Source organism: Falco biarmicus, chromosome 3, assembly GCF_023638135.1.
Source record: "Falco biarmicus isolate bFalBia1 chromosome 3, bFalBia1.pri, whole genome shotgun sequence".
NCBI classification, from domain to species: domain Eukaryota; kingdom Metazoa; phylum Chordata; class Aves; order Falconiformes; family Falconidae; genus Falco; species Falco biarmicus.
The window spans coordinates 119903160-119929775 of record NC_079290.1 but is presented as its reverse complement, the minus strand read 5'-3'; the positions used below and the strand labels follow the sequence as shown (position 1 = coordinate 119929775).

The 26616-nt window shown below is 38.7% G+C and overlaps 1 protein-coding gene across 4 annotated transcripts; it reads left to right on the top strand.

Moving 5' to 3' along the window:
- Nucleotides 1-14: 14 nt before the first annotated feature.
- Nucleotides 15-26267, top strand: HNRNPR (heterogeneous nuclear ribonucleoprotein R). 4 transcript variants are annotated; one of them, XM_056330119.1, is made up of 11 exons: nucleotides 15-170; nucleotides 6504-6669; nucleotides 8963-9081; nucleotides 9519-9626; nucleotides 10449-10562; nucleotides 17502-17678; nucleotides 20283-20418; nucleotides 21477-21682; nucleotides 22422-22571; nucleotides 24654-24775; nucleotides 24968-26267. In XM_056330119.1, exons 1-11 carry the CDS (start codon nucleotides 96-98, stop codon nucleotides 25578-25580), a joined length of 1986 nt encoding a protein of 661 aa, XP_056186094.1. In that variant the 5' UTR covers nucleotides 15-95; the 3' UTR covers nucleotides 25581-26267. The 4 variants fall into 4 exon arrangements, with proteins under 4 accessions (XP_056186094.1, XP_056186096.1, XP_056186093.1 ...); XM_056330118.1 differs by having other exon boundaries at nucleotides 25-170; nucleotides 6501-6669; XM_056330121.1 differs by lacking the exon at nucleotides 6504-6669 and having other exon boundaries at nucleotides 23-170.
- Nucleotides 26268-26616: the final 349 nt, after the last annotated feature.

The following is a 26616-nucleotide window of genomic DNA, read 5'->3' as shown; positions in this document are numbered from 1 at the left end:
CTCGTCTAGAGCGTGAGTTCCTGAGTGGGTGAGGCAGCGGTCCCTGGAAACAGTTCCGGGAAACCCCGCGTGTTGCCGGGGTCGCGCCGCCGTCCATGAGGAGAAGGAGGAGCGCGCGCCATTTGCCGTCGCTGCTTGGGCCCGAGCTGCGCCGCGCAGGCCCCGCTCCGGTGAGTCTCTGGGCGGCGCAGGGGGGCCGCCTCGCGCGGGGGGGGCCCCGCGGCCGGGAACGAGGGCTCCCGCGTAAGCCCCCGTGGCGGGGCGGGTGGCCGCGGGCTCCGGGTAGGCCTTGCGCTGGCGCAGGCGGGCTGGGGCGTTCGCGCCGTGCGGGGCGGCGGGGCGGGGGCGTCGCTGGGCGCCGGCGGCGGCGTGCCCGCTCTGCTAGGCCGCGGCGGGGCGGGGGGGCCGCGGCGCGCGGGAGCTGGCGCCGGGGAGCGGCCGGGGGCGGGCCCTGCGGCCTGGCGCGGGGGGGCGGCCCGGCGCGGGGCCGCATAGGGCGGGCGGCGTGGCCCGGGCCGAGGCTGCCCCCGCTCCGCCCAGCCGGGCGCGTTGGGTGCATGTGGCGGGGAGCCGGGTGGCGCTCCCCCCGCGGGGCCGCTGCGCGGGGGGGCGGCCCGGCGCTCAGGGTCGGATCCATTCTCGGTCCCCTCCCGGCGCTGCGGAGCCGTGGCGCCGGGGTGGCTGAGGCGCCCTGCTCGGCAGCGGCCGCCCGGGCCGCGCTGCGGTGGGCCTGCGGGGACGGAGGGGAGCTCTCGGCAGGGAACGCATCGCTGTTGCAGCGCTCCCGAAGCCCTTACGTAGCGTGTGCGGGGAGGGAGAGCTGCGCTGCACCTACTCGCAGCTCTCGGGCTCGCGCTTGGTGCTGTAGTTGAGACAGTAACACTTGTCAAAAGCTCCGAAGGACAAATTCTCCAGAATTCTGCTGCTAAGACGTCGTTTTTCTTAAATTATTTTTTACCGAAGGACTTGACCAAATCTTTGAAAGTTGCTTAAGTACGTTATTGTTATTTTAAAAATAAGGCTCTAGTTACTGGGTCTTAGCGGTCTTGTTACCTGCCAGTTTTTGAATGCAGCTAGTTACGTCCTTAAGCTATGCTGGACTACTCCTTTTGAAAAGGTTGCTTAGATTCCCTTTCCTCCATATGCTATGCTAAAGGATCCTGTCAGCAGTTTGTGCTGCAAAAGATGTTAATGCTCATGAAGTTGGGTTTTTCCTTTTTTTTTTCCTTGATAGTACACTTTAACGCTGACTTTTTGCATGTCATCTAAAAATAAAGGTAATCTAACTAGAATTCTGCATCTCGCAATGTAATTATTCTTACTTTTTTTTTACCTGTGCAAACTGTGGGTTTTGCAAACTAGCAGAGCCTGCTTGGTGATTTTGTATCCTAGAAACTGTTTTTCCCATGAGTATTTAATATCCTTACCGCTCAGTTTTTGTGTCTAGGTGTGAACACTGTTGCAGTAATAGTTGAGCTTCCTGCTAACACTTAATAGTTTTGTCAAAAAAAATCAATACCCTCTGCTTTCCTAGGCAAAGATCTGAGAAAATCTTTGAGGATAAATTCATCAGAAAAAAGTAATTTTTGTTAAAGTTTTGCTTTGAACTGGAGTGCCGTGAAATGTTGTTCTGTACAACCCAAACAACCAGATGAGCTATGAATGGCCAACTCCAGTTAGAAATGAGTGTGCACAGGCTTCATAGTTCTGGTTAGCAAAATGTAGTAGCTGCTGATGCTCAGTGTTGGATTTTCATGGCACTGATGTGCACTTTGCTAACCTGTTGTGGTAAAGCCACCTACCACTGATACTTGTGTCGATACTGAAGCATAGTTTCTGTATGGGCTAGTTCTGTGCGAGTGTCTTGCATAGCATTATGATGGAGGTTCTCATATTTTTTTTTCATTTTTGTGGGGTTGTGGAATGGGAAAGGCTGAGAACTCTGCGCTTGAAGGGGTGAGAGTCCTAGCTACACTTTGTTGTAAAGATAGTCTGCCACTGAAACGCTGGTATGGAAACCTGGCTAATGTGTAAAGGCCTTCACCATGTGATTAACTTTGAAACAAGTCGTCTTGTAACTCATGCTAATAAACACTTTTAATACATCAAATTAAGCTATTAAAATGTACTTTCTGTGGTTGAGTAAGCTATGGTACAAAAGAAATGGCTATAATGCTTACTGTAAAAAATAATAATAATAAAGGGATGTGCCAGTAATGTATGTGAACAAATGAGGCTTTAAATAAACCCCCAATTCAGTCTTTTAATGTGACTTCTTACAGTCCCCTCACTCAGTGTTTTTTACTTTCTGTTTTGACAAGAACCTTTTTGAAGTGTAAGACATAACTATAGGGATTACACTTGTTTTCTTGTGGCTCATTTAAAAAAAAAAGAAATAAAAACAAACTCAAAATTAACTTCCACTCAGTGCTACTTTTAATGTGGTATAACTTAAGTCCTTGACACAGATAAAATTGGGTAGGAAAAATGGTGACATAAAGTTGGTGCAAAGTTTTTATGTATGAATTAGTTATGTTTCCTGTGCACCTGAGCAAAGTAAGTTTAGTTCCTCCCTGAAATCAAAAGCTATGTAGCAGAAGGCTGAAGACAATATTGATGTATAATCACTGTGGACTTGGTTATGGTAGTTTGAGATATTGTCCCTTTGCCAGAAATGGCATTCCTGCTCATTTAAGCTGTTACTAAGCGTGTTTTGAGTTAACTAGACTGTGAATTTATAATTAATTGGATGGAGTTATACTTAGGTAGTCTGTGGGTGGCAACCTCTGTTAGAGGCATGGTATAAAATACAGGGAGTAGTAACATCATGGCTGTTTAACCAGGGATTGTTGGATTGAGGCTGAGGTCGAGTTTCAGTTTTCAAGATGCCATTCACTTAGCAGGCTGAGGTGTGTGTTCATTTTTTTTGTTTGTTTTCTAGGAAGACTACTGTTTGAGCTGCTAAACAAGAAAAAGGAGGTTGTTTCTGAGTGATCTAAAAGCACCTGTAGTTTTTAACCTACTTGTCATACGATTAGGGTTTAAAAAAGGGACTAGGTGCTTTGCAAATTACTCTTCTGAGGTGCAGGAATTCTAGGTGAAAGGTAGTGGCAGGCTAGAAACATGTTCTATATGGTAAAGCATTCATGGTCTTCAGAAAAACATTGTTGACAACAGCAGTGTAAAGTTTGAAACAAGACAGTCCTCCCCTTCCCCATACACCAAGTTCCGAGGTGGTGAAGCTAGGTAACCTCCCAGTCACCAGTGGAAATTCTCCTTGCCCCCAGTGTGCATTTATTACTGCTGCTCATGTTAAGCACATTTTTGTGTACACTCATGTAAGTTCATGCATTTCTGCATGTTTTAAAAACAAATACTTACACTACACATACTAATATACATAATCCTTTACTTATAACGCACACTTAAAATCTTGTTGATTCAACCAGTTGCCTTCTTTTCTAGATATTTTTGTTAGTTAATGCAAATGAAAAACTTCTGAGTGTGTGTGGGTGCTCTTCTGTGTAGCTTGGCCTCATAGGCTGAGTCACAAGGACGTACTGTACATAAAACATAGGTATCACTCCTCTTTTTCTTTAATATGCTTTTAATATTTTTTTAGAGGAGAGCAAAAATGTTAATGAAACAGTTGTGTGTTTTCCTTACTGATAGATTCAGCTAAAAAAATATTTTTCTTGATAGCTACATCTAGCTGATGTTATTTAGAGGGAGAGCTAAATGATCTTTTTCAGCTATGACTTTCTCCAGTGTATCTCTGCTGAACTTGGAGTGCAGATTCGGTATTGTAAGAGATGTGATTTTGCTTGTTGGTGATCATTCAGGAAGAAAACTCAGCTTATTGCTATAACTGTAAAAATAAATATATTTCTTCTGGATGCTGTCGGGACCTGAATATTTTGACAGCTATGTCACTTCAGAATTTTCCAGAGTAAATTTATTTTAAGAAAGTATTTTTAAATAAATTTGCGTGACAGGAAATGGCTAGACTTTGAACACCCAAACTGAACTTTTCTGTGTGGGGAACATGTACTGCATTTGACTGAAGTTCTTTCTGAGGATACCCATTCTTAAGCAAAAATAAGCCATACAGCTGAGGTTTAATTTACATTGTCTAAAAGCCTATTTAAAAAAGCATTTGATCAGTTGTGGTGCTGGGTAGTAATCTGATACACAGAGTTTAGATACTGCTCCACACACTGGTTTATGTTTGTGTTGAAGGTAGATGCCTTTTCAAGCCATTAGGCTGAAAATCTTGTCTGTCAGAAGTTTGAGTTATTGAACTGCATGTGAGGTGTTCCTGCCTGGACGCAGAATAGCTGTTAACATTTTGCTCAGGTAACAGGCAACACTGAGAAGAGTACTAAACTTTTGGGTACGTGACACTTGAAAACTAGTCTGGGTTTATAAAAAACGTAAATGTCTGAGGGCATCACCATAAGCCGTTGAGGTTTAGAAGGTACTTGTAATTGTTTCAAGTAGCTTCTGTGTATTTATGTATTGGCTTAGCCTTGCAGTTCTTGGCGGGGGTTTTTGTGTACAGAGAAGACAATATATGAACAGGTAACTGGTTTAATAAGGCAGTAAAAAGGTAAACACAAAAATACCCCCTACCCCCTCCCTATTAATTTTTTGTGTATATTGTCCTATGCGTTTTTGAGAAGAGGGATTGAGAATGATGCGGTACCCAAAGCATTTTTAGTTTAACTAAACCCCCCTCTGTCCTGCAGTGTTTTGGAGTAGAGATCTTGCAGAGGCTATCTAGCAAGCAGATGTCTAGCTAACTTCTGTTTTCTGTTATGTTCGTAACCTACAGAAGCTTCAAAATCAGTTAGTGTTTTGAGAGTTCAGTTAATACCTGTAATAATAGGTAAGCGTTATTGGAGTCTTAAGGTAGCATTTTTTTTCTTCTGTAATTAGGGTATGGTCACAGTTGCTTTTAAGTAAACTGAATCAGTTGGAAAGCAATTTCTCTTTGTCAAGTAACAGAATGTGTGTGTGTGTGTGTATATATATATGTGTGTGTTACATAGATAAGGAAAACTTCCTTTCTTCTCCTTGCTAATTGCATAAAGAGGTGGCATCTGACAAACAATGTAAGGCTGCGTTACAGCTCTGTAAAATTGCCCTTTAAGTCAAGACAGCTTTAGTAAAATCATTATTTTTCTGTCTGAAGGAAAATGATTTTTTTTTTCTTTGCTTGAGCTTGCAAATCTTCATAGGATATCTTCCAAAAAGTTCATGAGCTGTAGTCTAGAAGGGGTGGGTATACAAATGACTGTTAGAGGTGCGGTTGTGTTTGGAGACTCACTTTGCAGCATACTAAATAGCTTGAGGTTTTAGTGCTTAAAAAACCAACAACCAACACCTGTTCTTGAATCATCTTCATACCTGTATTCTAGTACTTAATTGCATTGCTCTGACCATGCCGCATATGTCTTACCTGGTTCTCATTTCACTGCCGATCATAGACTTCTTCCCCATCTTTTAAAGCCTGAGGCTCATTTCATTTCTGAACTTAACAGCTGATCATCCCAATGTTCTCTGCTGGGTAGTTGAATCATCTCTTGTCAGCCTTTTTATTTGAGAGTACTAAATATCAGCTGGCTGGCTAATTGAGAAATTGAAACTGTTTTTAATGAATTGGGCAAAGCCCATTGGAATTGTTTGAGACTATAGTTGTGCATTTTTTAGTGCACATATTTGGAATCAGTTTGTTAATTCTGAAAGCAAGTCGTTTTATTAATCCAAGAACTGAAGATGCTGCAGTCATGGCTTCCTTTTAAACCATTAAGTTATATATTAAAAGTGGCTGTGATTTGTAGAGCTCTTATTGGAGTAAAACTGTAAGCATGCAAACAGTTCAGTTGCAGCTTCAAATTATAATGTACATCAGAGTGTGCAATTTTTCTGTCCTTACTGAGTTCTGACATGGTTGTGAGAAGGTGTTTGGCTAGTCTTATGCAGCATGGTGGGTTTGAAGGAAGACATGGCAACAAGCCAAGAAAGTGAAAATTAGTGAACAAGTATTGACATTTTTGTACATTAAGCTACCCTGCAGGGTTATGTGTTCATTACATTTTAAGCGATTGTTTTAAAAGTAGAGGAATGGGAAATGAAAATAGCACTAGGTCTTCTGATTCTTCGTTGAAGGATGTTATTATCGTATCCCCGTACATTCTAGCTGCTATGGTAACCAGTTAACTTACTGACAATCAGCAGATAAAGTTTAGACATCGTTATGTACATGAAGTACATTTTTAAAAAAAAATTATGTAAATTCTTCCATGTACATTTTCCACAATATTAAGGGTTGTACTTTCTTTTGAAACTTAGATCAGCTGCATCCAAAAAGTATTAAATAAAACTTTTGATACAGGTCATTTGCAGCATGTATACAAATTAGTTTAGATAAATCATGCATTGTCCTACAAACTAGTTATTTCTGGCTTATTGTAATATAGCTCCTGAATTTTTTCCAGCAGCATAATAAAATGGCTAATCAGGTGAATGGTAATGCGGTACAGTTAAAAGAAGAGGAAGAACCAATGGATACTTCCAGTGTAACTCACACAGAACACTACAAGACACTGATAGAGGCAGGCCTCCCACAGAAGGTGGCAGAGAGACTTGATGAAATATTTCAGACAGGTATAATATGCATTTCTTGTTTCTGACTGGTTATGAAAGTGAGGGCATACCATTTTCAAATTTTTATAGATTAAGGTTTAAAAAATTCATTGTTTTTGATCTGTGTAGCTCTGAATGTTTTGCTACTTTGACTTCCCTAAAGGCAAATTGGGTTTGACATTGACTAATTACTTGACACATCCTTAGTGTTGTATGTGATATCTTAGTTGCTTTAGGGCACAGAGCACTAGTTTCTTAGATGCTGTCAAATAAAGATGTATGTTTGAGGATACTAAACTGTGCATTTTTTTTCTTCAACCCGAATCATCATTTTGCTTTTACTTTTCTACTGTCAACTCCTCACAGTAGTTCTTAAACACTCAAAGGCTGGATAGGTGACATAGTGAGAGAAGCAACTAGCTTGTCTTGCCTGGGACTACATTTGAATTGAGTCTGCCTGTGGATTTTTTGTTCTCTCTAGTTCTGAGTGGACAGTTTAATCCATGTTGGTTATTACACTGAAATGTTCAGTTTGACACTAACTGCTTTTCAACAAAGTTGAGGACTGAGCTATCTAGCAAATAGAGTAATACCTTGCTGGTAGCAAGTGGTCTCTGCAACTTCTAGAGAGGTTTCTTTATATACAAAGGTATTTTGTTTTTGTAACCCCCTTATTATTTTGTCCTATAGCCAGAGGCTTCCTTTTCCTCTTTAGATTGTGTTCTGTGAACAGATTTACAAGAAGCAGTAGAACTGCTCTATGTGCTTATCTTGAATGCCTTGGTGGCAAGATGACAGTTTTGTTGAAAAGAGTCAAAATTCCACTTATCAAGTGAAGGCAGTTCAAAAACAATACCTTATCAATCTTCAGTATGATACTCTGGCTCACGTGGGTGATGTCTTTTGGAAGTCATTCACAGTGAGCTTTCATCAAGCTTTACCAGCTTTTATTGGCTTCAGATATGCACTTTCTAACTGTGGGTCACTATCACGTGCACTTGATGGTTTGAGAGAAGGTGTAAATGCCTGGACAGAGGAACTTGTGGGGCTTTAACACGTGTTGCAGTTAGGTTGTGTTGTGAGGAGTTCTGAAGGGATTTAAAAGCTTTTCAGCCCAGAACCTGACTATCCAGTATAATTCCAATGCATGAGTAACCTGAAAACATTTATTCACACTTCCTTAATGCCACTGAAGACGTTTGCATTGTGCAGGGGTTTGTCAGTGAAGCAAACTACTTTTGACACCCAAGCTAAATTTGGGGTGGAATTTAGGGATTTTTAATCTGCTGAGGTCTTCTATGAAAGCTACAGGTGCCTTCCAATATGCAGGATCACTTCTGAAATGTAGTCCTTGGGCTTGGCACTACTGTGCATTTTTAAAATCAAATAGCAGTTAAATAATCTGTGTATTTTGGAAATCAGGCTGTTGCAAAGTGTGTGGAGTTCTTGGTATCTGTCCTAAATTTTGTCTTGTAGTTTTAAAAAGTGCAAATCTATACTTCTCACACTCCACAGCTTATGCAAGTGCATCACAAAAGGAAAGAAATAACCTGTAAAGATCCTTAAAAAGAAAAAGTGCTTCAGAACTGGTCCAATGTTTCTTGGGGGATTCTGTACCTGTAAAATTAATATTAGCCTTTTCGGGTACATAGCAGGGCTCGAAATAATACCTTCTTGAATTCTGGCTCTTGGAACTGCATAGAGCAACAAAATGAGTAAAAAAAATATACATTATTTTAGACGTACAGGAAGTCCACTAATTTTTGCTTTTTCAAGTTGGAGGAAAGAGTGAATAAATCATTCTACTTCCTAATATTTTGTGGGGTAGAGCTTCATAAGTATTTGATTGTCAGTTAGATAGCTCCTTTTTCACCTACATTAGGATACCTGTAATTTTCATATGTCAGCTTATTCTAGACCAGCTCCATTCCAAAGAAGGAAAGACAAACAAAATGAAAGGCAAACAAACAAAATCCAAATTATTAGAAGTGAGCCAGAGTTCATTGTTTCAAACCCTGGTGTGTAACGCTGCTTTTATGCAGCAGATTGCATTCCTGAATGTTAGAAAACTGTTACACATGGGGTATAATCTTGCACGTCAGCTAGTGCTTAGGTATATGCATTTTAATTTCACTTTTTTCATTGTTGTACTCATGTTCTTTCATATACTTGTGTAGGAATATGTAATTATATTAAATGTATAATTCTGTTGCTATGGAACGTAATTTTTTTTTACTTTAAAAGCAAACTGCATAGTTCTTAGTTTGTATGAAATTCAATAGAAATCTGTAACTTCTTTATCTTTAACTTTTAGGGTTGGTAGCTTATGTCGATCTTGATGAAAGAGCAATTGATGCTCTTAGGGAATTTAATGAAGAAGGAGCCCTCTCTGTATTACAGCAGTTTAAAGAAAGTGACCTGTCGCATGTACAGGTAAGGTGAGAGCTCCAGGAGTGTGAGCACATAAGTATGAATAGTGTTCTGGCACTATTGGCAGGAGAGTTGTGACTTAGAAATTAAATGATGTTGCTGTATTCTTGTATTTCAAACCCAAATCACAAACCTGTTAAAAACTGCCTTAAATGTGTAGGTACTTGAGTGCAAAGCAAAAGCTTCCAGATAATAAAAATGAGCGTGCAGTTGAGAAAATAAGGTAAAAAATACTGTCTGGAATCTGACGATTTTTTCAGTCTGACAAGGTTGTTCAAGTTGTTCAATTAATTGTTATATTTTTCTAAAGGATTCTTTTGACACTTTGTTTATTGTATTGGCTTGATATAGTGACCTCATGGTAATGGAGTGTATGGTTCAGTGGATTCCTAGAGCTTGTCGTACAGACAATTGAATTATTTTGTAAATTGTATCTACAGAACAAAAGTGCATTTTTATGTGGAGTTATGAAGACCTACAGGCAAAGGGAGAAACAAGGCAGCAAAGTACAGGAATCAACGAAGGGACCAGATGAAGCCAAGATTAAGGTAACATTTAGAAAATGCTCTTTGTTCTGTACTACTACCTGGTGTATTACCCATATGCAGATGGAAGTATTATTGAATGTACTTAAAAAGCATCAATGCTACCTCGATAAGCGTGCTCACACTTTGCTTTAAAGAAATCTGTGCACGGTAGAGATTCAAAAGAGAGAGTGCTTGTTTGAAATTTATACTTTATTCTGGGAGACTTTTGAAGATAAATTGTTCCTGATGACACAATTGCCAAAATGCATGAACATGATGTTATCTAAGGTCTGTGAAAACATTGGTATCTATTTAAGAATTGTCTTGGTTGGTCTTTTAAAGCTTTTATATGCTTACAAAATTACTCTTGAGACTGAATGTTTCAACAAGGTATTGGTATATTAAGAAACTCTTCTGTTGTACCATAATTAATAGGTTGGGGGGGGAGGGGGGAAGCAGGTGGAATGTACTTAGGAAAGGCTATGTAAAATGTCTTAAAATGTAAAATAAATCATTACATTTAACAAAAACTGAAGTACAGAGTGGATGATGCCCTTAAGTTTTTGGGTTACTACATATAAAAAGGAATATAAGGGAAAAGGAAAAAACAAGTTCTTTCCAGTGACTTTGTAGTATAAAACTAACGTTGCTGTTATGGTGGTGGCTTTTTAAACCCCCAGAACAGCAGGGTTTTTTTGGTAGGTTCTGTCTGTCCATATATGCCTTGTTATCGGATGTGGCAAGAAGCAGATAAGGAAGTGCTTCTCAGGTCACTTTTTTACTCTTTATATTTTAACCCACTGTCTCCCCTCCCCTGTAGCTAATGTGACAATTTTTTTTCAGGCTTTGCTAGAGAGGACTGGTTACACTTTGGATGTAACTACAGGACAGAGGAAATATGGGGGCCCTCCTCCAGATACCGTATATTCTGGTGTTCAGCCTGGTATTGGAACAGAGGTTAGTATATACAGACTAATCTGTTATTTTGTATGTTTATGGAAACTGATAAATACTTGAAAACTGACTATATTACAAGTGAAAACTTAGACTGTTGTAGAAGAAAGCATTCTTCTATGTGTGTCTTAGTCTTTCTTACTCAGTAGCCTGCAAAAGTCGGAGTAGTAGGCTGGGGGGGAAAGCATGGAGTGTAGTGGAAAGGCTATGTAAAATTTCTTAAAATGTAAATTAAATCATTGAATTGTCAGAATTCATGTTCCACCCTAAAGCTAATGGTCCACCACTTAAAAAGTACTGAAAGTGAAAAAGACTTGGGTATTATGTAAAGATAATTACATACAACGTTTTGAAGAGGACAACTGAGATTAGTAATTATTAAGGAATTGTTTCTTTGCTTTTGTTTCAGTTTATATGAAGACATCCTTGATGCTTGCATGCACTGATAGTGAACCTGCCACACTGAAAGAGTACATGTAGCTTGTTTTCTTTTGTAATTTTTTTGCATTTCTGCATTCAGAAAGGTGGCTTACAAGTTGTTTACCAACTCAGTGGTGTTACCATCACATAATCACACTGGTGTAAATTGTTATTTAATTGCACCATGCCTTGATGATGTTAGGAAACACTTCTTTACCGAGAAGGTGGTCAGACAGTGGAACAGGCTTCCTGGAGAGGTGGTCAGTGCCCCCAGCCTGTCACTGTTTAAGAAGCATTTCGACAATAACCTTAAGAAGCTTTAACTTTTGGTCAGCCCTGAAATGGTTAGGCACTTGGACTAGGTGGTCATTATAGGTCCCTTCCAATTGAACTGTTCTATTCGTGACTGAAAACTACTTGACTGATCTTAGGTATTTTGTCCTATTGGTGATGGTTAGTGCCTTTAGGAAGTCACAGGAAAGATGTAAAATTGCCTGTATTTTAATACTACTAAGAGTATGTTTTTATACTCGAGTTTCCTGAAGCTTGCTAGAACAGGTAACTTGTGGAAACTCCCTTAAGGTAAGAATATAAATGCTTCTGCTGTGAATCAGCATTAGAGGCTGTAGTAGAACCCAGCTGACTAGTTATAGAAACCATACCTCTACCAAATTAATTTATTGCTGGTATTTTGTAGGATTTAAAGATTGATTACTGTTTTAAACATGCTGCTTGGTTTGACTGGCTGAGATGTTGAACACCTTGCTAAAACTGGTGTAGGCTTTATCAAATCCAGTCTTTAGCCCTCATTGTTGAGCTGAGCCACAGTGATCAACAATTTTAAACATGATCTTATGATTTGGTAGACTAGGGGCAGAACATGTTTGAACACAAGTGACTGGAGATTACTGTGTGGCACCACCCCCCCACCCCCAAATGAGGTGGTTGTTTTTTTTGTTGTGGTTGGTTTTGTTTAGTTTGGTTCTTTTCTTTTTAAGCTTTTGAGAACCACTTCTCTCTTGTACTCAACAGTTCTGGTTATGTAGCAGTGTAAATGCTTCCTTTATTAAGATTGTGGGTAAAAAATATGAAAAAACACAGGATGTATCCCTTTGGATTGTGGCAGTGAATCTAATACTGAAGCTGTCATAGCTTGTAAGAGCTCAGATGCGTTGATGCCAGAGCTGTAACTGATGTCAGTATAGGCAAACTTCTGTTTTTGAAGGATACCCAAGTACTGTCACTGATTTCAAGAAGGTACATACTAGGTAGACTTTCTCCCCCCAAAATACCAGGTCTTTCTGCTGTAAATATTTGCGTGTTAACTAATTTGTTTTTTTAAAACAAAGTGGAATTCATTACATGTTAACTGTAGCTGTAACTTTCAATATGTACTTGAAAATTGTGCAGTAAAACGAAAGTATTGATAGATAATCTTGGGAATGTTCAGCTTGTTAAATATTCACAAATTGTCACAGTGAACACATCGTTGAAAGGATTATGTGGATGAAGTTGTCCAATGTATTTTTTCAAGTGGGTGGGCCTTAAGCTGGACCTTTTTGGAATGTGATTCTGCAATAAAGACAAAGTAGTTACAGCTCTGTGGAAGCTTGGAGGAGAAAATAATTGCAATAGGATTTGATATTAAACTTGAGTATTAGTTTTACTTAAGGACTTGCTGCTCCAACATAAAGCATTTTTGCTTATAGTGAGGTCACGTGATGTTGATAACTTGGAAATCTTTATGGGAGTGTTTATTGGATGAGAATGAAAGTAATTATTTGGGCGTTTCCTCCTCTCCTTACACTGTCTTTATCATTTGCATCTGCAAACATTGATAACTGCTTATCCTCAAGAGGCTTGTACGGTGTTCCTTTGTTTTGCTTAAAATTTAAGACCTTTTTCTCTGTCCTTTCTTACCTCCTGTTACACCAGCTATTCTTTTTCAAGTTAAAGATCGTCAGAAGAGTTTTGAATAATTTTTATATATAAATGCATGGTGTCTTTTTTTCCTTCCAAAGGACAAAATCTAGTCAGCAAGCATATTTGGAAATTCAGGGTCATGATTGAACCTGTGCATCTTGCTAGCAAGCTATAAGCAAACTTCAGTTTGGTTACAAAAGCGCTTGAGCTGTGTGTTTCTTCACTTACCTCTTCTGCAAGGTTTTAGACCCCACCAGGCTGTCTTGTTGTTTATTCTGAACACTCTCAATCACCCTGTTGTGCCTAATCCTTGATACAGGAGTTCTTTTGGGGATTCTTCTGTAAACAACCAGGTTAGATTTAAGAAAATAGTAAATTTCTTGAATGTCTTTCGGTTTATAAATTAGTTTTGCATCTTTTGCGATGCTGAAGTTTTTGTGTATACTATCAAGAAGGTGCTTAGAAACATCACAGTACGGATAATTTCTAAAAAGAATATGCATATTCCATGAAGAAAAATAAATTTTGGGGTGGCAAGGAACAATCAGAATAGGTCCTTGAACTGAAAGCTCATGCTCTGCTTAGGTATGCTTGCTCTATGCTAATTGTAGTTTATCATTTTACTGAAGTGTATATGTGAGCAATGCTGAAAAAATATATTTTTTTGTATTCTTAAATTCGTTTGGTTTTTTACACAAAGCTACTTGAAGTTTTCTTATTGTGGTTTTAAATACACCTGTTTTTCAGCAATGCTGGACGATACATAGACAGTAGTAACAATAGTAACTTCTACACAGTAATTTCAGTAAACTTTGAAATTAAGTGCAGACAAGACAAAGACAGAAAAAGTTATAATGAAATATAATTATATTTCATTAAATTCAGTCACAGCGGGGAGTTCAGGTATTATAAGGAACAAAGGGAACTTTAGTCGTAAGTTCACTACTAGTCAGGGATGACAAAGGATGTCCCAGTTGGATAATGCTGGTTGGTAAGCCTGACACTGTATCTTTAGTGTCTGCATTTGTGGGAAATATCTAATCAAGTTGAGCTGCATCTGCCCAACAGATTAAAATACATATTTTTTTTCACTCCTGATCTTCAGTCTGCTGATTGAGGAGCTTTTAGCTGTTAAATTCAGGAGAACTGAAGGATCATTATTTTTTACATATATATATTTTTATTTTAGAGGAGGGTAAAAAACCCCAATCTTAATGTGCATGTGGCCTATCCAGACTAATGTTACACCAGAAATTGAGGTGGTGACTGATGGGGTACTCTATTTCCATCCTTCACCTCTTGATATAAGTGAATATAATACCATTTAAGACATGATTTGAAGAACAGGAGGTTTCATTGGTAATTGTAAAATATCGGCCCTTTACCGCACTACAGCAGAGATCGGGGGAAAGCACTTCAGAACTAGCGCAGTGCAGCCAGCATGAAGAAAGTAGTTGACTTAAGTCTGTATTGATTGCTGAATAGCTTTCAGTTTGAGAGGTCTCCAGATAAAGTTCCACTCCTGAAGTTCTGAGATACTTCTATTTCAGTGTTTTTCATTAATGTGAAATAAAAACTTGACAATTCTGTAAACAGATTATTTGTCCATAATGTGCGAAGATGGTGTATAAGCTTAGATACCCGTGTAACAGTTTAGATTGTATAGAATAGAGGAATTGCTACATGTCCTTTACAGAGCTGAAATTTATTGGATAAACATCAACTTTGATTGTCGTTATCAAAAGTGCAAAATAACTTCTAGCTCTGAGTGGTAAGTTGGTATTGCATCTGCTGCTCTCTGTGCATGGTCAGAATTTGTAACAAGTCAGAGAAGGCTTGTGAACTTGCAATATGGAAAATATGTTACTGGAGATTTTGGAGCAATTTAAATTGCTTTTGTCTGTAATAAATTGAATGGGAAGAATCATACTTAAGAAGCAATGGTGTAATAAACTCAGCAGGAATTGAACTAGACAAAGCTTGTGCTGGATTTAGTGCACAAATGGTATGTCGCTTTTGTACTGGAAGAACTGTGGGGTGCAAAGGCTTTTTTTTTTATACTGTGCCAAATTTTTTTCTGCTTCTGTATTTTTTTTAAAATGAAGATTGTAGATTTGGATGAGATGAAGCAGTCATGTGGGCTACATTAATTAGCACTTAAATCTGGCATTTAGGAAAAATTGACTGCAAAGCACATTAAGAGCACCATTAAAAGGAGGGAGGTTTTGAAGAACCACTTGCAATGCCACAGTACACTTCTGTTAGCTTGTGATGACAACAGAAGAGGGTCAGTTGTTGAAATACTGAAGGACTCATCACCTAGACTGCAGAAGTGGATTGCACCCCTCAGTAAGAACTGAAAAGTTGTTCAGGAAACTGAAATGGAATATTTTTTTATTTAAAATTTTTCATAGTTAATCTTCTGGAACAGTAATAAGAAGTATAACGGAGTACTTTGTACAGATCCTTTATTAAGCAAAAGTAAAGTCAGTCTAATGTTCAGTGATTCCAACAAAGGCCCAGAAGTGATGTGGTTGCATCCTACTTAGACAAGCTCTCTTACATTGTTTCATTGATAATGCCAGTTTCTGAATTTTTTATAAAGTACTCTTGTGAACCTAAAAAAAAAATGAAACAAGACATCTGGTATTTACGTTGTGTGCTATTTTCAACAACTCTCTTCAAGTTTATCAACATATTTTAAAAAAAGTTACTGCAGATGTTTCTTCTGATCCTTGCAAGATGTTTACCTGGTATTTGTCATGTCTGGTATTGATCTTCTTAATGTATTCATTAACATATTAAATTTACAGGCTCCAAGCAAATTCACTCAGATGTGAATTACTCCTACAGAATTATCTAGTCCTTCCATTACAAATGGAAGTTACTCTAGAATATAGGTTGGGTATGAACGCATTAAAACTAAGTTCTGAATTCCGTTTCTCATACTAGCTCTTAAAGTATAACACCTGACCTGAAGTGTCATAGCAGTCTTGTGGAACTGTTGGTGTAAAGTTTGTAGAGAGTGAGCCGAAGAGCCTGGAAATAAAGGAGGAAATAGGAGCTTTCAGGATGGTAAATGGTTGGCAAATAGCTGGAAAAGTAGACTGACTGTGTTTGAATTAGGGTTTTTCTTTTTCTCAAGTCCTCTGTTCCCATGTGTCACCCTCAGTTTCTACTGGAAACAGTAGCATCTGAAACAAAAAATGTAATGCAGACTTTTTACATTTGACTGACTTCAAACAGTTTATGGAGAGTTCAGTGGACAGTTTCACTGTCTTAGTAGCAAGTTTGAGTTCCTGTCTTGTGCATTTCCTTGATGGTATCAGTTTTTTGTCTTTAAAAACTGTGCATAGTTTTAGGATTAAATTTTCCAGGTGTAGTGACAATGGGATTACTCATCTGTAGGGATTTCTAAGATTTTCAGGGAGATTGGAGGCAAAGCTTGTTGACTCTGCCATTAGATTTTTCATTCAGTATGATAAATCCATTGTTTGGTATATTTGTTTTTTGTTGTTTTCCCCCAATAGCAAATAAACTAAGTGAAAGAAATAATCTGGAAACTGAATTTCAGGAGTATCTGTATAACATAAACATCTAAAGGTTCTAGCTTTTCTTTGGAGGAAAACAGTTTGTGTTCCACATTTTTTTAAATCGGAGTCATCACAGTGTCTTCACTGGTTTGTTCATGTCAATGCTTATATGGGCATTCTGAGTGTCTTTAGTTTTGGAATTATCTGATAAGCCTTCCGTACCAGATATGACTATGGCAAGGCCTTGCTTAGATGGAAAATGTTGATGACTTCTAGCTTTTTTTACTACAAAAAATATTTGAAGTTAAAATAAATAGAATTCTGTCTTAATGGGTGTTTGGAATGTTTTGATTGTATTAGCAATTCAGGGATTTTTGAGATTTTGGAGTAGAGCTGCAGTGATTAAACAATTTGGGGGGGTGGGGAGGAGCTTTGTAGGGAAACATCAGGTGAAGAGATTAAACTCCTTAACAAAACTGAAAGTTTATTGTAATTGCTCTGTGTAAGGAACAAAAACACAAGGGCTCCAGATTTTCTCAGACAAATATTAAGACATTCAGTTGGCGGAAGCTGAAGCAAATACAGACTAGAAATAAAATCACAGTTTATATAAGAAGTAGGAAATGTGCATCTGGGAAGTTTAAGGCTTTTTGTAGATCGTTTTTCTGTCTGTAGCTTTTTAATGATGATTAATTTACAGAATGATTTGAAAATACTGCAAGAGCAAGGAAGCGCTTGGCCTGCTTTAATGTAGATGCCCATCCACATAGCCTGTAAGGTCTTTAATTGCCAAAGTTACAACCAGGTGAGAACCGTTTACCTCTTCAGTAATGGAAATTTACAACCTCTTCAATATAAATAACAAAATCAGGTTTTCCATATATAAAACCTAGCACTAACAGTAGGAGGTTTAGGAGACTTAATAGGACATACAGTGATGTTAGCTACAGTGTTTCTGCTGTGATGGTTTATGCTGCAAACTGCTTCCTTTCCCAGGAACTTTCAAGTATTTAAATTTGGATTTCTGAAAAAGCTTTGTTTAAGTATCTATCCTCTTCCTTTTTAGGTTTTTGTTGGTAAGATTCCCCGAGACTTGTATGAAGATGAATTGGTGCCACTTTTTGAGAAAGCTGGTCCAATTTGGGATCTGCGCCTCATGATGGATCCTCTTTCTGGTCAGAACAGAGGTTATGCATTCATTACCTTTTGTAGTAAAGATGCAGCACAGGAAGCAGTCAAACTGGTGAGTAACTTATTTTCAGACTGGACAAGATAAAATAAACAGCAAGCATGTTGGGTAATCTCTTAGATAATTAAGTCTTTGAAGTGTTTCATTAAAGCATCCATTGACAGACTCAAAATTTTACTTTCTTAAAAATTGCCTTCTGATTTCATTTAGTGTATACAAATAATGTTCTGCTTTTAGGACCATAATGTGCCATAGCCTACTCAGTCTGCTGGAGTACTTGGGTGATTATAGTAAGGGCTCACTGGATAACAACTGGAAAATATATTCTTCGAGCTCCACTGTGTTCACCCTTTTTCCTATAGAGCTAATTAGGGATGCTTTGTTTTGCTGCTGTGGGAGGGGGTCTCTGACTTGGTGCTCGTTATGGCTCACAGTGGCCTTTAGTTCTTTCCAATGGCAGTCATGCAGTCAGCTTACTGCATGGAAACCTGACATGGCCTGCATCTAGATGGCTTGCCGAAGGACACAGAGCAATCCCTGGAGTTTCAAAATGACAGACATCAGTCTGGTTGGGGCCCTGGTTGATTTGGCCCTGCCCCTGAGGAGGAACTACAATTAGGCAGATCAGTATGTATCTCCCAAGTTTTTGGATATGGCTGTGAAATACTGCTTGTACTTTGAATCGGAACAGGTAAAATGCTTTATCTCATTTGTTTTAGCAGGAATCAGTTTATCCTGTATGAATAAGGATGGAGAACCTAAACATCTGGTTAAGTCTCGGGGGGAAAACCCACCTGAAATCTAAGAAGTGATTCTATTGCATTGTAAGGGCTTCAGAAGGAGTCATTGCGTCTAAATGTTCCAGTGTTTGCTCCCTCAAATGTTTTCATGTATTTAGAAATAGTTGCAGTTGTTCTATTGGGCTTCTCCAGGACTAGGGATTGCATGTCCCCGCTTAGACTCTTTTTTTCCTTTCTAGAACCTACTTGGATGTTTCCTGAAGGAGATGCACAAAATAAGTTTTTGCAATTGATTGCTCTTGGGTTTCAGTGTTTGAAGTTGGTGGATACAGGTTACTGTCACTTATGAGGGAACAATTATTTTGAAACTTTTTTTCTTTTTATGCCAAGTTGAAGGTGCTCATAGTTCTTACTTTAAATTTTTACTGATAGAGGGAGATGAAAGGGAAAGATGATTTAGCAAGTGACGTGCCGCTGATGGAAGACTGGCATCCATACCCTGGACATAGCACCAAATAAGTGAATTTGTGTGAATGTATTCCTTAAGTTGTATATCTGGGGTCCCTTCCGCCTACCTCCTCCACTCTACCATTAATGGACAGGCCTGTATTTAGGTGAAATATTTTCCACAGACTGCTGGGGGAGAAGAAAACAGGATGGACGTGCTAAATTTTGGAGCTAATAGCTGATAGCAAAGTGAGATTCTTCCAGAAAATAAACTTGAAATTTTGAAGTCTTGGTTTCTCTGCACCAGGTGGGCCTTGGGCTTGTGCTTGCAGGTACCTGTGGGAATGGGATTGATTATAAGTAAAATGGATTTGTAAGATAAGACATAATTTGAAAAGCAGATTCAGATTAAGTTCATGGTACTGGAACACTTAAGTTTTATTGTGTTATGAATCACTGCTTCACAATCTGAAGCAAAATTCTGAAATGTTTTTGTCTTCCTTAGAATGATCTTGTTTGATAGCCTGTGATACCTTAACATTGTTCTAGTTGTTGAGTAAGAAGGAGGCTACTGAAGGAATTGCTCTGTCATCTGTATGGCCGCATCTCCGCTAGGGTAAAAACGGCTGGAAACTTGCTTACAAAGAATTGGACGGGATTTTCAGAAGATGGCTGATGATCAAACATCCATCCTCTTAAGTTGTGTTTGAAAATCCTACCTAAAACAAAGATGATGTGTATCTTGAAGTGTTTTTATAACTTTTTAAAAAGGTTGAACTCTTGTCTCTCTAAAAACTTATTGGGAGTCTTGGTGTTCAGGGTAATCCTACAGTGGGTACAAGCAGGAAGCAGTGGGCTGTAGTTTTGTTTTTTAATGGGAAGTTTTAAAACTCGACAGTGGAAAACTATAGAATCCTAGCATGTACAAGGTTCAAAAAATCCCTGCTGTGAGGGTGGGGAAAACAAGGTCACACAGTAGTTTAGACTTGAGTACCTCACAGCCAATATGCTTCAGTGTTTAAAAGCTATCAATGTAAAGTGGAAGAACTTGTAGTATCTATAATGCTATGTATTTGCTTATTAATAACAGCAGCAAAGACTGACATTTAGTGCCAGCACAGGAAACAGTCATCAGTTGTCTGGAAGGATCTTTTAGGTCTGAGATAAACAGCAGAGGAATGAATTTACCCCATGCAATTTGAGGCATTGCTCCTTGTACATCAGTTTCTTTGTAGCTTTCTATTCAGCAGAACTGCTGAAGTTTCTATGGAAAACCTAAGCTTGGCAGTGTTTTCCCGAGTGAATGCTGACCCAAATACTGCAGTTCTAGTAATTCTCTCACAGTGTGAATTCAATATGCTATGTATAGTAGTGGTAGATCATGAAGAAAGTCACTGATTTTATGATTTTGGGGATCTTTTTATCCATATTATTGTGGATAAAGCAAATGAATGGCTCTTCATTTTCCTAGTGTGACAACTATGAAATCCGTCCCGGGAAGCACCTTGGAGTATGTATCTCCGTGGCAAACAACAGGTTATTTGTTGGGTCAATTCCAAAGAACAAGACAAAGGAAAACATATTGGAAGAGTTCAGTAAAGTCACAGGTAAGACTTTTTAATGAGTTTTTCACACTGATCACAAAATACTATTTGGTCTGTTTTGTAGGTCTAGTTATTTGACAGATGCATTCAGCTATTGTTTAAACTATTTTCAAATTGGATTCCAAGTTTTTCTGGTGTGGTCTAGTGTGTGTTTTACTGATGGTTAAGTGAATGATGTTGTAGGCTTACAATTTGAGATGAAAACAGCAAAATGAACTCGGAAAAAAAGTGAAAGTCCTACTTCTGTTACCTGTTCTAGCTTCCCGTTGAAGGCTTTGTATTTGTAACTGGATTTATGCCAGATTCTGCTTTCACAACTGAGAAGTTTTTTGGGAGCCTCAAAACAAATGTATTCTTGAGGAATGAGGGGGGGGAGGGTATGTTCAGAGTAGAGGGAATGTTACTGTACAAATAGTTAATAACAGATTAATTTCTGTCCCAGTTCTTCAGTGTTGTTCCCCAGTATATGCAGCAAGTAGGAAGAAAAGAAGTCAACTCATCGCTGGAAGGATGTTTCTGCTTTAAAATAAGAGATTGAGGTCTTGATCGCCTGCTCTTGTTCCTGTAGGAGAGTTTTAACCTACTGCTTCTTTTTTAGGATTGCTATTTATAAGTACTTCAGGGAAGTGGTGAAAACAGAAGGTGAATATTCGTTTAGTTCTCTCCTCTCTTTGGAGAGATGGGGAAGAAATTCTTTCCAGCTTCACTTGGAGGCAGGGGAGATGCCACCTATTAATGCTGACTGCTTTCCAAAAATGTAAAAATGGTAAAACAAAATATAGAAAACTTACTCTGTACAAGCTGTTCAGGTTGATGTTTTGCAGGGCCTAATTGTGAGGTAAGTTTGTTCTGGGGAATTCCACCTCCTAGGTGATCTGTTTCTGGGTGAATCGGGTGGATATCTGTTACTTGTTATGCTGTTCTGAAAAGGAGAGGGAGCACGAGGTGTTAAAATTCAAAGGCTGTGTATTACAAAAAACAAGTGAAGGCATTTTGAAGTAGACTCTGGATGGCTTTTTTCCTCTCCTTTTGAAGCTTAATACTGAAGACTTATTTTTCAGAGGGTTTGGTGGATGTAATCTTGTATCATCAACCTGATGATAAAAAGAAGAATCGAGGATTCTGCTTCTTGGAGTATGAGGATCACAAGTCAGCAGCACAAGCTCGCCGCCGCCTGATGAGTGGGAAAGTAAAAGTCTGGGGCAACGTTGTGACAGTGGAATGGGCTGATCCAGTAGAGGAACCTGATCCAGAAGTCATGGCAAAGGTAAGTAGAAACCTAACTGGATGCCTTTGCACTTTAGGAGGAATTTCTTTGTGCAAAAGAAAAAAAAAGTGACAAAGATTATTTTTTTTTTCCTGTATGAGCAATGCTAGTTTTGAAGAACAAAAAGCAGTTAAGAGGGCATTTTTGTAGTAAGCAGTGCAGACTGGAATGGCCTGAGTGCTGCAAATTAGCTGCTGTTGTAAGATATTAGGAACATGCTGTTGTAACCTACTGTTCACATTTAAACTAGTAATGTACAGGGTTATCCAACTGGATTGGCACATCAGCCTGTTCATTATGTGCTTCTGCTCATAATGAATACTAGGTGGGTGTTTGTAAAACTGTTTTCCAGAGTAATGTGAAGGTGAAGTTCAGTGTAGGGAATGATGTGCTCTTTATCCCTGTGTTTTGGGATAACTCTTTACTGCTCTTGAGGTCTCTTACTAAAATTTCACTGGGATTTGTAGCATCCCAGAAGTAGGAAATCAAAGTTTGGGCATTCTTTTGGTCGTGGAAGGGAACTGTGAAAGGGAGAGAAGTTGTGGGAACTTCATACAGGTAACTATGAGGCTGTGGTGAGTTTTCTGTTTGTGGTTTGTTTTAAAAGGGTGCAGAATTTGTAAGATTACCCGAAAGTTCTTAATGCAGGGAAGAGAATAACACCTTACTGGTTTATGTTAGTTTCCTTTGAGTTTTGACTTTTAAAGATGGCAGCTTTCATTCTTATGTTTTTCACCAGGTGAAAGTTTTATTTGTAAGAAATTTGGCCACTACTGTGACAGAAGAAATTCTTGAGAAATCCTTTTCTGAATTTGGAAAGCTGGAAAGAGTAAAGAAGTTGAAGGATTATGCTTTTGTTCATTTTGAGGACAGAGGTGCAGCAGTGAAGGTAGGTTGGTTATTCTTTTCTAGCTAAATTGATGTGAGCTGTTTGTCTTATCTAGATATTTACTGTCAAGTACTTTCTTAAAACCCTTTGCACAAAATAATTTATAGAGCCCATTTAATAAGGTTCCCATTGTGAGAATTTTAACACTAATAATTTTGTTCCTATGATTTCAGTAGCTAGGAGGATGTGAAACTTGCAAAGGACAAAACTGTAGCAAGTTAACAAGTAGACTGGAAGCAAGGTATAGACCAATGCAGGAGAGTCTAGAGAAGAGGAAAAAAAAAAATCAACATAGACAATATTTCTGAGGAAACACTGGCAGAAGGTATCAGTTGTCTCTCAAAAGACCCCTATTTAAAGGCTGTGTTTAGTTTTGGAGTGACGAAAGTATTGAACAGAAATTGCAAGGTAATTAAAAAAAAATGCCTTGTGAAGGGGAGAAGAATGACACTAGCAGCTCCTTTAATGCGTTACCTATTTTTAACTCTACATGCTCCCAAGATGGTTTCTTCTATAGGACTAGTTAAACATTGGTGGTGATTAGTGTAAGCTTCAAAGGTGTCTTCCTTTGTATCTAAGAGCAGTTGGTCATTAATCTCTGCTGTTTGTACTTCACAGCAGATTGAATACTATAGGAATTGCTCCATCTGGTTTTTAAATCCATAGTTTATGGAGGCAGTGGGGAGGAAGTGTGTTGCACCTGGAGTCTTGAGCAAGTATATTGTAAGTGGCTTCCTAGACAGTTCAAAGGCTTTTTACTCAACTTTATCAATAATAACCATTTAATTGCTCTACAGTTTTCCTATCCACCAAAATAGGATTTCGAATACTCTTGAGTTTGGCTTTAGGATGAATGTCACTCATACTTAATGAAGTTGAAGTCAGTTTGGATAGGTTTAGACCATGTCCAAGACAGGGTAAGAGATTGTTGACAGAAAGGGTAAGTCGGCAACACCTCCTGACATGTTTTATTGTGGTATGTCTTTAAACAATCTCCAGTCCCTTCCCAGTAGACCTTACTTTTAAGTGGTCTGTTATATTTGAGCAACTGATAACTTATAGCAAACGAGAAAAGATAAATCAAATGCAGTATGGCAGAGAATCTGTGATGCTAGTCTTCTGTGAAACAAGCTGGTATACTACCACATCTGCTCTGTGTGACTGATTTATGGCCGCTAAATTGGCTTATGAATTTTGTGGGATGTTTTTGTGTGTGGGTGTGCTTGTTTTTTAATGAAAGCATTATGGTATTAATGTGTGGAATGCATGGAATTGCCTCATTGATTCCAGTATCTACTTATTTCCATACGTTCTTTGAAATTGCCATGATCTCTAATGTTCTTAAGGCATGTAGCTGTATAGACATGTGAAGTCTCTGTTAATGCAAATGCTAACACAGAAATGTTAAACGTGAATCAGGTTGACTGCAGGTAAAGAATTGGGGGGTATAGTCTATATACATACACAAAGTATGATTAAAAGTTCTCCTTGTGTGTGTGCATTTCGTAAGTCACAATTTTCTGGAGGATTCTTGCCTCACTTGGTGAGATCACAGAGTTTTCAGCAGTTCCCCCCCACCCCTTAAGTATGTGTCCTCAGAAATACTTAATGTCCTCAGAGGCACTTGTGTAGCGCATTTAACTAATTCGTATTTTTATATTTGGGCTTCCTTTGGGGGGGGGTGGGGTGCGTTCTACCTGGCTTACAAGTACAGTGAGTGTTCATGTCTGTGTGAGTAGTGAGAACTTCTGTCATTGTATTTTGGAAAGATTTCTAGGGGATATAGGAACATAAAAAGTGACTGTTACATCTGAATTATGAAAAATAATGCTTAATATGCTTTAATCTTACTTTATGATACAAAGAGAATACTTTTTAAAAATGCTGCTTCACTGTAACTGGTGAATAAAGTGGGACTTGAAAGAATGATATGTAACAATCTGTTTAAGTAGCACAGAAATGAAGCACATGGTGTAGTTCACCCTGGCGCAGCACAACCATCTGGTTTCTTTTAGTAAGTTCTAGTTTACTTTTGAATGGAAACAAATTTTTATAGATGTTTCCCTTCTAATTTTTGTACAGGCTATGAATGAAATGAATGGGAAAGAGATAGAAGGGGAAGAAATTGAAATAGTGTTAGCAAAGCCACCGGATAAGAAAAGGAAAGAACGTCAGGCTGCCAGACAGGCCTCCAGAAGTACTGCGTGAGTGTTCCTTCTTGTACTACTGTAATACTGCAGAATGAAGTTCTGCTGTAAAACGCAAGCTGGTTTACAAGAACCTGGATGACTCTTCTTTTGTCCATGTTGTGTACTGTTAATAAAAAAGGGGAAATTTATACTTTATTCTGGGAGACTTTTGAAGATAAATAATTACATGTTTCTTTTTCTTAATAGGTATGAAGACTATTATTACTACCCTCCACCTCGCATGCCACCTCCTATTAGAGGCAGAGGCCGTGGAGGGAGAGGTGGATATGGCTATCCCCCAGATTACTATGGCTATGAAGATTATTATGATGATTATTATGGTTATGACTATCATGACTACCGTGGTGGCTATGAAGATCCCTATTACGGCTATGATGATGGCTATGCTATAAGAGGAAGAGGAGGAGGAGGAAGGGGTGGGAGAGGTGCCCCTCCACCACCTAGGGGGCGGGGAGCACCACCACCAAGAGGTAGAGCTGGCTATTCACAGAGAGGGGCACCCATGGGACCACCAAGAGGAGCCAGGGGTGGGAGAGGGGGTCCTGCACAGCAGCAGAGAGGACGCGGTGCTCGTGGAGCCAGGGGCAACCGTGGGGGCAACGTAGGAGGCAAGAGAAAGGCAGATGGGTACAACCAACCTGATTCCAAGCGCCGTCAGACCAACAACCAGCAGAACTGGGGCTCCCAACCCATCGCTCAACAACCGCTCCAGCAAGGTGGTGACTATGCCGGTAACTATGGTTACAATAATGACAACCAGGAATTTTATCAGGATACTTATGGGCAACAGTGGAAGTAGACAAGTGAGGAGGGATTGAGAATATTGGAAACATAGAATTGGCTATAGCTCTACATCCTTCAAAACAAAATTGGCTTAATGTTTCATCCTTCAGTAGCGATTGGCTGCCATTTGTATTGGGCTGAAGAATCACTCTATTGTGTATATACTCGAGTCTCTTAGTTTTCTTTTTTCATAAACGCACTTGGACATTACTGGGCTTGCAGAATTCCTGAACTCCATATGGGGTTTCAATGCTTTTATCATTTTAGGCTTCATTTTAGCAGTTTAAAAGCAGGAATGGCACACTGTTCAATCATGATTTTGCAGAACCTCTGGTTTTGGACAGTTTCCTCTTTTTTTGGTTTTTTTTTGTTTTTTTTTTTTTGGATTTGGGATAGACTACATAGGAGTATGCTGTACATAAAAGTAAAAGCTAGTGCTTTGTCTTAGTAGTTTTAAGAAATTAAAACAAATTAAGTTTTCTTGTATTGAAAATAACATGATTGTATGTTTTGCATTCCTAGAAGTAGGTTAACTGTGTTTTTAAATTGTTATAACTTCACACCTTTTTGAAAATCTGCCCTACAAAATTTGTTTGGCTTAAAACGTCAAAGCCGTGGCAATTTGTTCCTTGATGTGATTGTATTTCCAATTTCTTGTTCATGTAAGATTTCAATAAAACTCAAAAATCTATTCAAAACATTACATATTTCAAATTCAATTGTGTCCTAAAACATTATTTCATTGGTAATTCTTGCGAAAAACATTGTTTTCAAAGTATAACTGCCTATGTGAGTGATCAAATTCATGCAAAATTTCTTGTGCTTTCCAACATGTAGCACTGTGGACATCAGACTGAAAACTAGGAGAAATTACAGATAGCCCAAAGGGCATTCTTTGTTTAATTGCAGTTCAGTAACTTACCAGCATCTAATTTTGAAACTTTTTTCTTTTAAAAAGTGTTGAAATGTACCCAAACATTCACAGAGATCTAATTTAAATATAATCTTCTAATGTAATGTGGAGAAGGAAGCAGAGCCTACAATGGTGTTAA